The following is a 15,503-nucleotide window of genomic DNA, read 5'->3' as shown; positions in this document are numbered from 1 at the left end:
ATTTAGACTGGAGGGGATTTCTAGAGGTTAATGTGGTGCTTTCGTCTGTCTGATTCTTAGATGAGATCTATAAAATACTATCTTAGTTGAGATCTCCAGAATATTATCTGAGTTGAGATGTGCAGAATATTCTTTTAGTTGAAATCTCCAGATCATTGTCAGTTGAAATCTCCAGAATATTGTCTTAGTTGAAATCTGCAGAATATTGTCTTAGTTGAAGTCTCCAGAATATTGTCTTAGTTGAGATCTATAGAATATTGTTTATGTTGAGATCTATAAAATATTGTTTTAGTTGAGATCTCCAGAATATTATCTTAGTTGAGATGTGCAGAATATTGTCTTAGTTGACTTCTCTAAAATATTGTCTTAGTTGAGATCTATAGAATATTATCTTAGATGAGATCTATAGAATATTTTCTTACTTGAGATCTACAGAATATTATTTTAGAATAGAATTAAAAATAATCCCAAGGTCCTGGTCCTGCTGGAAGTGGTGCTGCAGTACCAGAAGTCATGGTGGAGGTCAGTGATGGTGGTGTGACATTCCAGTGCTGGTCACTGGTGGGCCATGAGCATCTGGACAATTTTTGGGATTTTTTTGTGCTGTAATTCACCCAGCAGGGATTGCTGAGCCCCTTGCTCAGCCTGGCAGGGCTCTGTGCAGAGCCAGGACTGAACCCTGGGTGTAAACCTGCAGCATGCTGCAAGGAGCCTGGATCATTGTGGGCATTACTCATTAAAAACTTGATAAACTCCTTTTGAAAAGCTTGATAAACTCCTCCCTGCTGAGCACAGAGGTGCCTCAGCCCTGCTGGGCTGCAGGGAGTGTGTAAACACTGAGTAGGAGGGGAGTTGGTGCTGTTGTGCTGGGACACTGCAGTGGGACAGGGGAGGGCAGTCACCTGCTCCATCCCAGCACGTGCCTCAGCTGCTTTGGCCTCGAGTCCAGAGTTGGGGTTTCTTTTTGAGTTTGCTTCCTCCTGTGTGCTCAGCAGCTGAGATATGACAATGAGAAGCAGGAGAAGGATTTTCCTGCAGTTTCAGCATTTCCAGTCCATGTCAGATTCTGATCCCTGCTCTGGGGCAGGGACAGCAGCCAGGGCACGGCTGGGGCTGGGCCAGGGCAGCTCAGGCTGGAGCTCAGGGCAAGGCTCTTCCCCCAGAGGGTGCTGGCACTGCCCAGGCTGCCCAGGCAATGGGCACGGCCCCGAGGCTGCCAGAGCTCCAGGGATGCCCAGGCTGGGCTTGCTGGGTTCAGGAGCTGGATCAGTGATCCCTGTGGATATTCCAGCCCAGGATGCCAGGATGGGGTTGTTTGGGGGTTCAGGAGCTGGATCAATGATCCCTATGGATATTCCAGCCCAGGATGGGATCACTGAGGGGTCCAGGAGCTGGGTCAGTGATCCCTGTGGATATTCCAGCCCAGGATGCCCAGAATGGGATCATTGGAGGGTCCAGGAGCTGGATCAGTGAACCCTGTGGGTATTCCAGCTCAGGATGCCCAGGGTGGGATTGTTGGGGTGTTGAGGAGCTGGATCAGTGATCCTGTGGATATTCCAGCCCAGGATGGGATCACTGAGGGGTCCAGGAGCTGCATCAGTGATCCTGTGGATATTCCAGCCCAGGATGGGATCACTCAGTGATCCTATGGATATTCCAGCCCAGGATGGGATTGTTGGGGGGTCGAGGAGCTGGATCAGTGATCCTGTGGATATTCCAGCCCAGGATGGGATTGTTGGGGGGTCGAGGAGCTGGATCAGTGATCCTGTGGATATTCCAGCCCAGGATGGGATTGTTGGGGGTCCAGGAGCTGGATCAATGATCCTGTGGATATTCCAGCCCAGGATGCCCAGGGTGGGATTGCTGAGGGTCTGGGCAAGGACAGGAGCTGGACTTGTATCATCCTTGTGGATCCATTCTGTGCTTCTGTCAATTTATTTATCCAATAGTTTCAAGTTTATGCTTTATTTTTCTGTTCTAAGTGACTAGGTTTTCATCAAATTAAAGTATTGTTTTTTTCTGCCTCATGTCATTGTAACCTGTAAATTTGTGAAGGTAATTTACATTGTAAATTTGCCAGGTTTATACAGGAGATTTTCCTTGATTCCCACCTGAAATGATGCTGGCTTCTCATGCCTTGAGTCCCTCACCTGAAACCACTGTGAAATATGAGCAGAAACACTTGTGTTAAGGCTTTGTGTGTCTTAAAAGTAATTGCTGGTTGTTCCTTTCCTGTGCATGTATAAATCTAACACACAGGAATAAATCTGTGTGTAATAATACATGTGTGTGTATAATAATGAAAGTATAGAAATGTTGTAACTGCTGACAGTGTTAAAGGTAAGTCATCCTTGGAGCTCCATAACCTTGTTACAGGCTCTTAGTCTGGAGCAAAAAAATGGCTCTAAACTGTGATTATAATAAAAATAGCAGCACAGAAAAGCATTTCTCATGGCCTGTTCTCCCCTCTGTGGATAGGTGCGTTCCATGGATGAGCTGAATCACGACTTCCAAGCGCTGGCTCTGGAGGGACGGGCTATGGGAGAGGTAAGTGAGAGGCCTGGGGAAAAAATCTGTGTTTTGGGAGGGGGAAAAATGAAATAGCAGCTTTTGGAGGCTGCTGGGTGAGTGTGATGCTGAGGGCTCTCTGTTCTGTCTCTGTGTGTGTGTGTGAGTCTGTGTGTGCTTGATCCAACTCCAAACCTGCCAGGCTGGAATCCATCTCAGAGGGAGGAACAGTTCAACTTGCACCTTATTGGAAAAAGGCTCCCAATATTCCCAGTTAGATTGTGCCTGGGCCAGTCTGACCCTCGCTGCTGGGCCAAAGGCAGCAACTGCGGTGTATCACCCCAGAGATACCTTGGCTTGCTGGAGATTGCAGCTGGGCACTGAACAAGTCCAGGCTTGTTAGGAACCCCGTTTACCTCAGGAGGAATGGCTTCAGGCGATGGTGAAGAGAAAAAGGAGAGGATTCTGCTGGAGGGTTTAATGTCCAGAGGTTTATTCCATGGTTACAGAGGGCTGAACGTGAGCAACTGCTCCAACAGAATCCCGGCCGCGTGGTCTGATCACCTTTTTAAGCTCAGGGACAGGGGAGGGGAGGGACAGGTGAGCCACCAACCAGGTGAGAGGGGCAGGGTCTCAGGGGAAGATGACACCCAGACAGGCCAATGACCCCTGGGCACAGGGGCATCCTTTGAACTTGACCAACCACACGACGCCTTGCTGGAATGTTCAGCCTGATTGACAGGACTCACTCAGCATGGGGGCAAGGGGGAAGGGAGAGAGGTACAGGCACACCTGGGGAATGACCTGGTGGGACATTACAGCACACCACAACATCACCTCTTGGCTCATCCAGCAGGAGAGAGTGGCTGCACAGCAACAGCTCGAAATCCAGCCAGGGACAGGTGTCCAAGCCTTGAGCAGGTTTATTTTGGGATTCACTGAGCTCAGACCTCGCTGGGCTGTGGGGCATTGTCTGCTGCTCTGTTTCCAGTCCTGGCCACCTTTTTTTGGCTCTTACAGAAAGGTCAGGGCTGTGTTTAATGTTTGGAGTAACTGGGCAGGGTGAGCCCAGGAGGGATAAGAGCAGGGCACAGATAATGGCCCTGCAGCTGGAACTTCACAGATTCCCAGCCAGAGTTAATTTAATCTCTCACAGTAGCAAGGAGGTGGCAGATTTAGGGGGAAATCCCCAGTGGTTTTCTTGGAAAAAGGAGAATTTATCTGTTTTTGGAGTGACCTGAAAGAGTAGCTTGTTCCTGTAGGTTCTGGAAGTTGGATGGAAAGACTTCCTTGCCTTGCCTGGTTCCTCCTGCCTTTAGTGAGTCCCTTGTGGAAGGACAGAGGAGAAAATCATGGCTGGTAGCAGGATGTTCATGTGTGGCAGCTCAGCTTGATGCAAGTCTGATGCTCCTTTTAAGCTCAGACCAGTTTATTTCCTCAATGTTTAATTCATCCTGTGCATGAGCCAGGTGTGAAAAATAAAAACCTTGGAACCCTGAAGTTGCTGTTTTGGAGAAAAAGAGCAAACCAGGACTGTGGTGTGGTGGGATTCATGGGGAAGTTCCCTCTCTCAGGTCAAAGACTGACTTCCTTCCTTTCCTTCCTTCCTCTTCCTTTCCTTCCTTTCCTTCCTTTCCTTTCCTTTCCTTCCTTTCCTTCCTTCCTTCCTTTCCTTCCTTTCCTTCCTTTCCTTCCTTTCCTTCCTTTCCTTCCTTTCCCTTCCTTTCCTTCCTTTTCCTTCCTTCCTTCCTTTCCTTTCCTTCCTTTCCTTCCTTTCCTTCCTTTCCTTCCTTTCCTTCCTTTCCTTCCTTTCCTTCCTTTCCTTCCTTTCCTTCCTTTCCTTCCTTTCCTTCCTTTCCTTCCTTTCCTTCCTTTCCTTCCTTTCCTTCCTTTCCTTCCTTTCCTTCCTTTCCTTCCTTTCCTTCCTTTCCTTCCTTTCCTTCCTTTCCTTCCTTTCCTTCCTTTCCTTCCTTTCCTTCCTTTCTTCCTTTCCTTCCTTTCCTTCCTTTCCTTCCTTTCCTTCCTTTCCTTCCTTTCCTTCCTTCCTTCCTTTCCTTCCTTTCCTTCCTTTCCTTCCTTTCCTTCCTTTCCTTCCTTTCCTTCCTTTCCTTCCTTTCCTTCCTTTCCTTCCTTTCCTTCCTTTCCTTCCTTTCCTTCCTTTCCTTCCTTTCCTTCCTTTCCTTCCTTTCCTTCCTTTCCTTCCTTTCCTTCCTTTCCTTCCTTTCCTTCCTTTCCTTCCTTTCCTTCCTTTCCTTCCTTTCCTTCCTTTCCTTCCTTTCCTTCTCTTTCCTTCCTTTCCTTCCTTTCCTTCCTTTCCTTCCTTTCCTTCCTTTCCTTCCTTCCTTTCCTTCTCTCCCCCTTTCTTTTTTTCTCTTTACCCTTTCCTTTTTTCTCTCCCCTTTTCCTTCTTTCTCTTCCCCCTTGCCTTCTGCCCCCTTGCCTTCTTTCTCTTCCCCCTTGCCTTCTCTCCCCTTTCTTCTGTAGAAAACCATAATCCAGGGTTGGATTTTGATGTGACTTGAGAGGAAAATCCATTTCTCCAGGTTGGGTTAATTTACCCTAAGACCAGTGACTAAGAGGAGGTGAAAATGATTTTCAAAGCAGCAAACCTGACATTACAAACCTGCCTGAAGCTGCTGCACAGCAGCTGCTGTGCTCCATGTGCAGCTTGCCTGTGGAATGCTGGGGGTGGCAATGTTCTGAGTTGGTGACACCTCATTTGGGCAGGAGGTTCATTCCCAGGCTGGCTGGGAGCAGGTTCACAGTGAGCACAGAACTCGTTTGCTTGTCAGGACACAAGGTCACAGGGCTGGAATGCCTGAAGGAATTCCTAAAAATGCTGAGTTCTCCCAGCTTTTGGTTTATTTAGGCATTTCTGAGAGGAGCCAGTTTGGGTTTGTGTTTTGGAGCTTTGCCTCCCAGTGATGACTCATTTTTTTCTCCCTTCTTGTAACTGTGATGCAGAAAGTTTTGGCAATGACATTTTTTTTTGTCACTGGGCTTTTCCACATGCTGGAGTGAGCTGGGTTTTTTGGGAAAGGTGACATCTCACCCTTCTCTTTCAGCTAAACCACTATTTCTTGTTTCTTTTGGGACTTTTCTCCCTCAGTCTCACAGTTTCCATTCTTTATCCATTGAATTTTCTCTGTATTTCTCCAAGGGTGATTTCAGGAGATCCCACAGGATCTTTGGCTTTCAGGACCATGGTCCTCACCTGGATTTTGTGCAGTTTAGATGCCTTAACAAGGCACTGGTGGTTTCCACCCCTTCTGCTCCTGGAATGAGAAGGAAACTTGGGGAGAAAGTCAGAGAGTCTGAAATAAATGACAGTGGAATAAATTGATAGTGGAGAAAGATGAGGAAGAGCATTTCCGCATTTAATGTTAGATTTCTTTTATCTTCTCATTTCCTTGCTCCTTGTTAAGCACAGTCATGATTTCAGTGATGGAAGGAGTTTGTGAACACATCAGAGCAGTTTGTTAAAGAGCACTGTCAAACAGTTAAATCTCTTATCTGTCCTGCTCTCAAAATGTAGATAATGCTTGGAGATCAACAGATATCCTTATCTGGGAGCATTAAGAATAATTCCAAAGCACCCACAACTTTCTTCTCTCTTGGGGCTGTTTCCATCCTCAGACTCCCAGCCTCACATTCCTGAATTTCCAATGAATGGAAGTGCAATATTTTCTCAAGCAGGGATTGAAAAGGGTCCCAGAGCCCCCTTTTCTCCACTCTGACCTGTGAAAGCTTTGTGCTGTTGGTAATGACTGCTCAGTAATGCTGAAAGCAGCTCTGGGGCAGGGGATGTTGTCCCTCTGTTCCAGCACCATGTCCAGGCTGTTCTGTGGGATGAAGAACTCACCTTGGAGCTTTGTCTGGCAGCTCCATGTGGGATTTTGGTGCTGTGGCTCAGCCCAGCACATCTGGCCCTTGATCCCACAGCCCTGACCCTTATCTTTGCCTTAACACAAGTTCCTTTTCTCCCCAGCCCCAGGATGGGAGCTGCATGTCTGCTTTTCCTCGCTGAAATCCCTTGGGTTTCATTGTCCCTTTGCAGCAGGGAATGTGGCTGCAGTGTCTGTGGGGACACAGAGGGGCTCTGGGTGCAGCTGGGTTTGTCCCCAACCCTCTCAGGCATTTGGAGTAGGTTGTGCAAAGTCTGTCTGGAGTCAGGAGCAGCTGGGTGAGGTGCTGGTGAAACTTAATCCGAGGGTGGGAGGAGGATGGGGACACAGAGCCATGAGGCAACTGGAGGTGCTTGACTCAAACTGGAGTGCTGGGGTAGCAGGGAATTGCAGCCTGGCCTGGAACAGAAATGCTGGTAAGAAATAATTGTGCATTTCACTGAAAGTGTTGAATTCCTGCTGGGCTGCTGCCCTTGCAGTGCTGGGGTCACTGAGTGTGGCAGTGAAATTCCTGCAGCCCCTGGGGATCCTTGTAGGGGAACTGTGGGACATCAGAGCCTGGAGAGGCAGGGACAGGGATAGGGGACAGCAGCCAGGGAGCTGGGCCAGGGCTGTTCAGGCTGAGATCAGGGCAAGGTTCTTGCCCCAGAGGGTGCTGGCACTGCCCAGGGAATGGGCACGGCCCTGAGGCTGCCAGAGCTCCAGGGATGCCCAGGCTGGGATTGTTGGGCTCCAGGAGCTGGATAAATCCTCCCTGTGGATATTCCAGCCCAGGATATTCCATGATTCTGTGCCCATGTCCATGGTTAATGCCACATTGGTGCAGCTGGGCAGGTTCTGGAGAAGCCCCTTGAGAGGGACACAGTCCCAGTGGTGCTGAGACTGGGGCTGGACACTTCTGCACCTGGATTAAAGAAAACAATCACAACCCAAACAAAAATGAAGGAAAAAACCACTCCAAACTAAACTCCTGTTTAAAACTAACTCTTGTTTAAAACTTGTTTTAAACAAACTAAAACTCCTGTTTAAACTAACCTCTGCTTTCCATGCTACTGATGTGCTGCGTTCCCATAAATTTATGATTTAGTGGCCCCATAAATTGGTGATTCATTGGCAGCTGGGGAGTCCTGGCAGTTGGGAATAATGTTTGGGTTGGGTTTTCCAGTTTCCCCAGCACTGGGAGTGGAGCCAGGATGGAGATGAGAACTGTGGGATGGGGGTAGAGATGGGAACAGGATGGAGATGGGAACAGTGGGGCCAGGATGGAGATGGGAACAGTGGGGTTGGGATGGAGATGGGAGCTGTGGGATCGGGATGGAGATGGGAACAGTGGGGTTGGGATGGAGATGGGAGCTGTGGGGTTGGGATGGAGATGGGAACAGTGGGGCCGGGATGGAGATGGGATCAGTGGGATCAGGATGGAGATGGGAACTGTGGGATCGGGATGGAGATGGGAGCAGTGGGGTTGGGATGGAGATGGGAACAGTGGGGTTGGGAGATGGGAACAGTGGGGTTGGGATGGAGATGGGAGCTGTGGGGTTGGGATGGAGATGGGAACAGTGGGATGAGGGTAGAGATGGGAACAGTGGGATTGGGATGGAGATGGGATCAGTGGGATGAGGGTAGAGATGGGAACAGTGGGGCTGGGATGGAGATGGGAGCAGTGGGGCTGGGATGGAAATGGGAACAGTAGAGCAAGGCTGGTGATGGTGCAACAGCAGCTCCCCTGGCACTTCAGGAAAGCTCAGGGCAGGGCTGGGAGCAGATGGAGCAGAAGGAATGGTCAGACATCCCCAATCCTGTGCTCCCTTTCCTGTTCTGTCCCCAGAGCTGTGAGCAGTGTGAGTCCCAGAGCAGGCAGGGAATGCCAGTTCCTTGCAGGGCAGTGCCAGGGGCTGTCCTGGGGCAGTGCCAGGGCAGTGCAGGGCTGGCACTGCTGCTGGGTGCTCCCCTCCCTGCCCGAGCTGCTGATAACATCTGCAGTACAAAGCAGGAGCTGCACACATCCTTGAACAGCCTCTCTGCCTTCCCTACCTGTTGCTGCAGACAAACCCAGCTCTGCGCTGCACAGATGGCTGCTGTTATCTTAATATTTGCTTTGTCTGAAGGGGATCAGTTTTCTTAATTTGTCTAATTCATAATCCCATCTCAGTGGGATCTCTGTGCCCTGGCTGCTGGAAGAATTGCTTTTGTTGCTGATGGGTAGGTCCTCCCCTCCTCCCTGCTCTGCCAAATTGAATATTGGCCTAACTGGTAAGTCCTTTGTAAGAGGGCTTAGCAGGATTGTTTTCATACTGGATAGGGTCAATTTTAATAAAAACCAGGGAATGAATAAACCACTCTGATTCTAAACCACTGCTTGTTCTTTTGAAATGTCCAACCTGCACAACTGCATGAGAGTCACTTAAAATACCCTTTTTTTTTCTTTCTTCCCTTGCAACTGACAACTTTCCCTGAGGAAAAATTCATTGTCTTAGCAGCCTGTTGCATAATTGCAGCTGATTGCTGCTTGCCAATGCTCTGTGTTAGTTGGAGCAGCACTTGACAGAACAAAGTCCCCTCCCCTGTTAGCATCTGTTAATACTGGATTTGGGGTTTATACTGGATTTGGGGTTTCCCTGATATCTGGAATCTCTGTGTGAGGTGAAATTCTCTCCTCTGTTTGTTTCTGCTGATGCAGAAGTTCCAGTTGGAAATTTGGTGAAAGGTTAAACTGGAGGGGACAGGGCTGGGGTTTGTGCAGGACACAGTGAGAGTGAAAATGTTTTGTGACCCTTGGGTGTGATTCACTGCAAAATTCAGAAGGTGTTGGGGTGCAGCTCTGCAGGTAAAGGTTTTGTTTTCCTTAGGAAAGGGGTAGAGGAGAGCAGGGCAGAGAGGGCAGGGCTGGATCAGCTGCAGATCCCTCTCCAGCAGGAAATGCTGGTGCAGCCCTGGCTGTGCTGGAGAATCCCAGAGTGCTGTGGGTGGGGAGGGGTCTCAGAGCCCACCCAGTGCCACCCCAGGGACACCTCCCACTGTGCCAATGTCCAGCCTGGCCTTGGGCACTGCCAGGGCTCCAGGGGCAGCCACAGCTGCTCTGGCAGTTCCAGCCCAGCCCCTGCCCACCCTGCCAGGGAGGGATTTCTGCCCAAGTCGAAATAAAGGATGAGAGGGGTTTGGGCCCTGCAGGACAGGGCAGAGGCAGGAGAAGAATGAGCAGAACAATAATTTCCAACCTTAGCAATTCCGTGATTTTCTTTCCAGGGATACAGGAGAGGGACTGGGGACAAGGATGGAGGGACAGGAGGCAGGGAATGGCTGCCAGTGCCAGAGGGCAGGGCTGGATGGGATCTTGGCAATTGGGAATTGTTCCCTGGCAGGGTGGGCAGGGGCTGGGCTGGAATTGCCAGAGCAGCTGTGGCTGCCCCTGGAGCCCTGGCAGTGCCCAAGGCCAGGCTGGGCATTGGGGCTGGCAGCACCTGGCACAGTGGCAGGTGTCCCTGGGCTGCAATCAGCTGCCATTGAAGATCCCTTCCCACCCAAACCACTCTGGCATTCACATTCCTGAACCAAAGATGGAAACCAGCACCAAAACCCATTGCAGCAAATGGAGAAAGGAAAGGAAAGAATGATTTCCTGGCTGGTTCCAGGTGCCCCCAGTGCCATTTGCCACCGGGGGTTTGTAGCCTGGCAAGGCCTGGTTAGAGAGGTTTGGGCTGTGCCAGGGTGCCCAGAGCAGCTGTGGCTGCCCCTGGAGCCCTGGCAGTGCCCAAGGCCAGGCTGGAGCACCTGGCACAAGTGGGAGGTGTCCCTGCCATGGCAGGGGTGGCACTAGAGGGGATTTAAGATCCTTCCCACCCAAACCATTCTGGGATTCATTGATTTTGAGCTGTGGCTGCAGAACATTTTGTGTCCTGCACTGTGAGGTGTTGTCAGGGGAAATGGGAAGTGTTTAATTGCAGCTAAAATTCAGTTGAATCAGTTTGTGCTGCTTTCTGTTCAAAATTCCTTGCAGTGCCATGAGCAGAGTTGTTATTTCTGCACTGTGGCAGGAGCAGGAATAAAAATAGCTGTGTTTGAAGAAGTATGGGAATGACAGAAGCTTAAAAGAATTTGCAAGACACCTGAGGTGTGCTGGTGTTTATAAATACTGGAGAGCAGTGCCTTGGCTTGTCCCCCCCTCCTGGTGCAGATGGAGGAGCAGGTTCAGCTGTGTTTGGGAATGATTGTTGTTCATGGCAGCCCCCTGCCCTCCCATTGGGGTTATTTTGGGATGGCAGGAAGGGGAGCATGGGGCGGCAGTGTCGGTTTCTCGGCTGTTTCAATGACCTGGAAAGGCCCGGGGTGGCCTTGGGCAGCCCGCGCTCCAAAGGACGAGGAGAGACTTCAGATCTTTTCTCGGTCTCGGTGTTTATTAATTGTTTATCTAAAAGATTTTCTCTCGGCCCGACAGAGGTCTGCTCAGCAGCCAGCCATGAGCACACTGAGAGCCCCCGGGGCGGTCACTATCTTTATACCCGCAGTTACGTATACAATATTTATCATTTTTCCCCAATACCTTTTACCCTTATTGACCAGTGCACTTTTAGTAATAACCAATCCCAAAGTGCCAACATCACCACAGAAGATGGAGGCCAAGAAGAAGAAGAAGAAGAACAGGACACGCCCCAATTCCTCCATCTTACTTCTTTAGAGCCCCCTGTACAGAAATCCTAAACCCTGTGTTTTACACTCTAATTAACTTATCCCTTCACCATTCACCCAGTGAAATCCTCCCATCCTCATACAGGTGTCGTCTCCCGTGCAGGATCAAAGTCCAGCCACCAGACACTTCTGCAACATTCTAGACCTCCGAGCCCCCAAGGGTGATCTCGGTCACTCTGCACATCAGTCCTGAGGTGCTGAGATCCCACAGGGCAGGGTCCCCGCTTTTATCCTGAGCAGCCTGAAACATGCTGAGGGTGTGAGGAGAAATCCTGCCTGGAATCACTGCAGACTGATTGGTTTTGTAAACAAACAGCTTTGTTGAGCTGGGGAGGAAAGGAGAGCACAACTTTGTGATTGTGCTTTAAACCAGCTCAGGAGAGCTGTGAAATCAGTTCTTGCTGCTTCCTCTGCATCCAGCAGCTGATTTACTCCTCAAGTTCAGCCTTAGATCTGCACTTCTGCTGCTGGAGTTATCAGCAGGAGTTGGTATCAGTCTGGATATTGAATTTGATATCAATCAGGGGATGGAATTTGATATCAAATCAAGATATTGAAGTGGTTATCAGGATATTTAATTTGCTATCAGTCAGGGTATTGAAACAGATAGCAATCAGGATTTATCAGCACTCCTGATCCAGAGGGGAGATCCCCAGGGCTGATGATTCTTGTTTGTTCCATGGTAATTTCAGGCACATTCAGGTTCTTTTCATCTTCAGTGCCTTGAGTTTTATCCCAGCTTGAGGCAGGGCTCATTTCATGGTTAATTTGCTGGGAATTCCATCCATCCCATCCAGAGGATTTGCTGGGATATTGTCCCCTTGTCACCTCAGGGCTGGGAATTCCCAGTGTGGAGCTGATCCCTGGTGAAGCTGTTCCTAAATCCCCTAAAGAACAGGAGGAAGGATCAGGAGAGGGATGGAGGGACAGGAGCCAGGGAATGGCTGCCAGTGCCAGAGGGCAGGGCTGGATGGGAGACTGGGAATTGGGAATTGTTCCCTGGCAGGGTGGGCAGGGGCTGGGCTGGAATTGCCAGAGCAGCTGTTCTCTCTGTCACCTCCAGAGCCAGGACCCCTGGTCTATCCCAGCTCAGGGTGGTTCTGTCCCATTCCCAGGAGCTTTTCCTGGTCTATCCCAGCTCAGGGTGCCTCTGTCCCATTCCACACGTGGCAGGTGCTGCCCTCCCTCCCATCAGTGTTTCCAAAGAACCCCTGCAGCTCCAGAGTGCCCAGCAGAAGGAGAAATGGGAATTCCTGAGCTTTCTTGTCCCTCCAGCATAAGGAGAAGTGGGGATTCTGAGCTTTCTTATCCCTGATTTTCTGTCCCTCCAACAGAAGGAGAAATGGGAATTCCTGAGCTTTCCTGTCCCCCGAGCAAAAGGAGAAATGGGAACTCCTGAGCTTTCCTATCCTTGATTTCCTGTCCCTCCAGCAGAAGGAGAAATGGAATTCCTGAGCTTTCCTGTCCCTGATTTCCTATTCCTCCAGCAGAAGGGAGAAATGGGAATTCCTGAGCTTTCCTGTCCCCCCCAGCAGAAGGGAGAAATGGGAATTCCTGAGCTTTCCTGTCCCCCCAGGAGAAGGAGAAATGGGAATTCCTGAGCTTTCCTGTCCCTCCAGCAGGAGAAATGGGAATTTCTGAGCTTTCCTGTCCCTGATTTCCTATCCCTCCAGCAGAAGGGAGAAATGGAAATTCCTGGGCTTTCCTGTCCCTTCAGCAGAAGGAGAAATGGGATCTCCTGAGGTTTTTCTGTCCATGATTTCCTGTCCCTCCAGCAGAAGGAGAAAATGGAATCCCTGAGCTTTCCTATCCCTGACTTCCTGTCCCTCCAGCAGAAGGAGAAATGGAAATGCCTGGGTTTGCCTATCCTTGATTTCCTGTCCCCTCAGGAGAAGGAGAAATGGAAATTCCTGGGCTTTCCTGTCCCTCCAGCAGAAGGAGAAATGGAAATTCCCAAGCTTTCCTATCCTTGATTTCCTGTCTCCCCAGCAAAAGGAGAAATGGGAATTCCTGAGCTTTCCTGTCCCTTAAGCAGAAGGGGGAATCCCTGAGCTTTCCCATCCCTGATTCCCTGTCCCTCCAGCAGCAGCTCCCATTGGCAGGCAGGAATTTATTCCCATGTGATCTCAGGAAAACTCTCAATATTTCCCCCTCTTTCTTTCCCCTGTGAGTGCAGAGAGGCTGCAGAGTGTCTGTGAGTGTGTCTGCTGTGTGGGGGCTCCTGGAGCTGGGAGGAACATCAGGAATGGGGAGATGCAATTGTTCCCTCAGCTTTGGGAATGTCAATATTTCAATATTTGATTATCTTAGTTGTGTTTAATGGTTGATACCTGATAGAAAGGAGATGCTTATGGGGTTTATGTTTGCATTTTATACTTATTTTAATCATGCTTTGCTTTGTTTTGTTCTTTTTGTTTGTTTGTTTGTTTGTTGTTTTGTTTTGTTTTTTTTTTTAATTGCAGCAGCTGTTGCCGGGTAAAAAGTTTTGGGAATCTGATGATTCCAGCAAAGATGGACCAAAAGGGATATTTCTGGGAGATCAGTGGAGAGACAGTGCTTGGGGAACATCAGGTAGCTCAATTATTTCCTTCATTTAGTTGGGGTTGAATACAGAAATGTGCAATTTATTTACTCAAATCCACGGCCTGGTGACAGAGCTTTAAATTAAAAACCCAGCTGGCTTATGTAATAAAAACAAATAGAAAACCTCACTAAACTTTGTGATAAAATTAGGATATCCATGGATATCAGAACATTGTCTAATGTGAAAATGTGTAAATTCATGTTCATCTGCTTAAAAACCTTAAATTACCCTGAAAATTCCAGTTTCTGATGTGTTTTCTGCCTTGGGATGGATCAGCTGAAAGTTTGAAAAAAGGTTTTGGACAAGATGAATTAAAAAATAAATCCCTTCATTTTTAAAATACTAAACCAACCAACCAAAACCTATCATTCAGTTAAAAAAATAAAATAACGTTTTGAATTAGTGTTGAGTTAAATCTGCCAAAGATTTTGTTCTTGCATCAGAGACTGTCCCTGATTTTGGACTTGATGGGAGAGCAACATTCAGATTAAAAAGAAAAAAAAAGGAGATTTTGAATTAATATTGATTTTATCTGCCAAAGATTTTGTTCTTGGCTCAGAGACTCCCTGATTCTGAACTTTGGGGGAGAAAATTCAGGTTGGTTTTAGGAAGAAAAACAACCTGCAAGTGCTGGGTTTGAAATACTGACCTTTGACTTGTTCTGTCCATGGTTTCTGTGTCATGAATCTGCTCCTGGAACTCAGCTGGGGTTTGGTGCAGCTCCCAAAACCTGCAGCTCCCAGGAAATGACATTTACAGCTCCCAGGAAATTGCAATTACAGCTCCCAGGAAATGGCATTTGCAGCTCCCAGGAAATTGCAATTACAGCTCCCAGGAAATGCATTTGCAGCTCCCAGAAAATGGCAATTACACCTTCCAGAAAATGGCATTTACAGCTCCCAGGAAATGGCATTTACAGCTCCCAGGAAATGCATTTGCAGCTCCCAGGAAATGGCAATTACACCTTCCAGGAAATTGCATTTGCAGCTCCCAGGAAATGGCATTTGCAGCTCCCAGGAAATAGCATTACCTCACTGTTGTGTGGGGTTTTCCCTGATGAAAATACCCATTTTTCCATTGCTGATAAGGCCTTGTTTTATTATTTCCATGGAAAAATGGCCATGAAAAGGAGACAGAGCTTCTCTCGATGTGCCTGGCTGGGTCACTCTGGGCCCTGGGGGGTTTGGGTGCTGCTGCCTGTCCCAGCCTGGGGCTGAGGGGGATTAGGGCTGAGCCAGGCTTTGGGACCAGCTGAGCTTGGCATTTTCTCCCCCAGCCCCTTCTCATCCCTCCCTGTGCTGGATCCCATTCATCCCACAGCTCTGAGTGTCTCTGGAAGTTTCCTTTTGGCTCCCCAAAATAAACAAGGGAGCAGCACCTCAGGGCTCTGCTCCCAAACCCCCCAGTCCATGCAGCCCCCATGGGATGGTGAGGCTGGATCCCCCCTGGTTCCATCCTTCCTGCAGGATTCACTGCTGGATTTGGGGTTTTGCCCTTCCTTCCACTCCTGGGGCAGCAGTCCTGGATTAAAACCAACTTTTCCCTTTTTATAGAAGTTTTTTCCCCCACAATTCCCCCAGTCCATGAAACCCCCATGGGATGGTGCAGCTGGATCCTCCCTGGCTCCATCCCTGCCCACAGGCTGCACTGCTGGATTTGGGGTTTCACTCCTCTGCCTCAGAGTTGGGGATTTAGGACCTTTAAAGGCTTTTCTGAACTTAAAAAAATCCAGAAGTTCTAGTCCTGCCCTTCCTTCCACTCCTGAAACATGGAGTTGGGCAGCAGTGCTGGGTTAAAATCAACTTTTCCCCCCCTTTTCT

The 15,503-nt window shown here is 49.0% G+C and overlaps 1 protein-coding gene across 8 annotated transcripts in view; it reads left to right on the top strand.

Moving 5' to 3' along the window:
- Positions 1-15,503, top strand: part of PUM1 (pumilio RNA binding family member 1) — a 105,424-nt gene that overhangs the window by 20,684 nt on the left and 69,237 nt on the right. For 6 of the 8 annotated variants that reach the window (XM_063177614.1, XM_063177619.1, XM_063177618.1 and 3 more), the window contains exons 3-4: positions 2,479-2,547; positions 13,562-13,670. In XM_063177614.1, the coding sequence (XP_063033684.1) occupies positions 2,479-2,547; positions 13,562-13,670 (178 nt within the window). The remainder of the gene's footprint in view (positions 1-2,478; positions 2,548-13,561; positions 13,671-15,503) is intronic. The other 2 variants (XM_063177620.1, XM_063177615.1) reach the window with 1 other exon arrangement.

The sequence above is a fragment of the Melospiza melodia genome, chromosome 27 (assembly GCF_035770615.1).
Source record: "Melospiza melodia melodia isolate bMelMel2 chromosome 27, bMelMel2.pri, whole genome shotgun sequence".
Classification (NCBI taxonomy): Eukaryota; Metazoa; Chordata; class Aves; order Passeriformes; family Passerellidae; genus Melospiza; species Melospiza melodia.
Note: the sequence above shows the minus strand (reverse complement) of the source record. Positions and strands in the feature narration are given on the sequence as shown.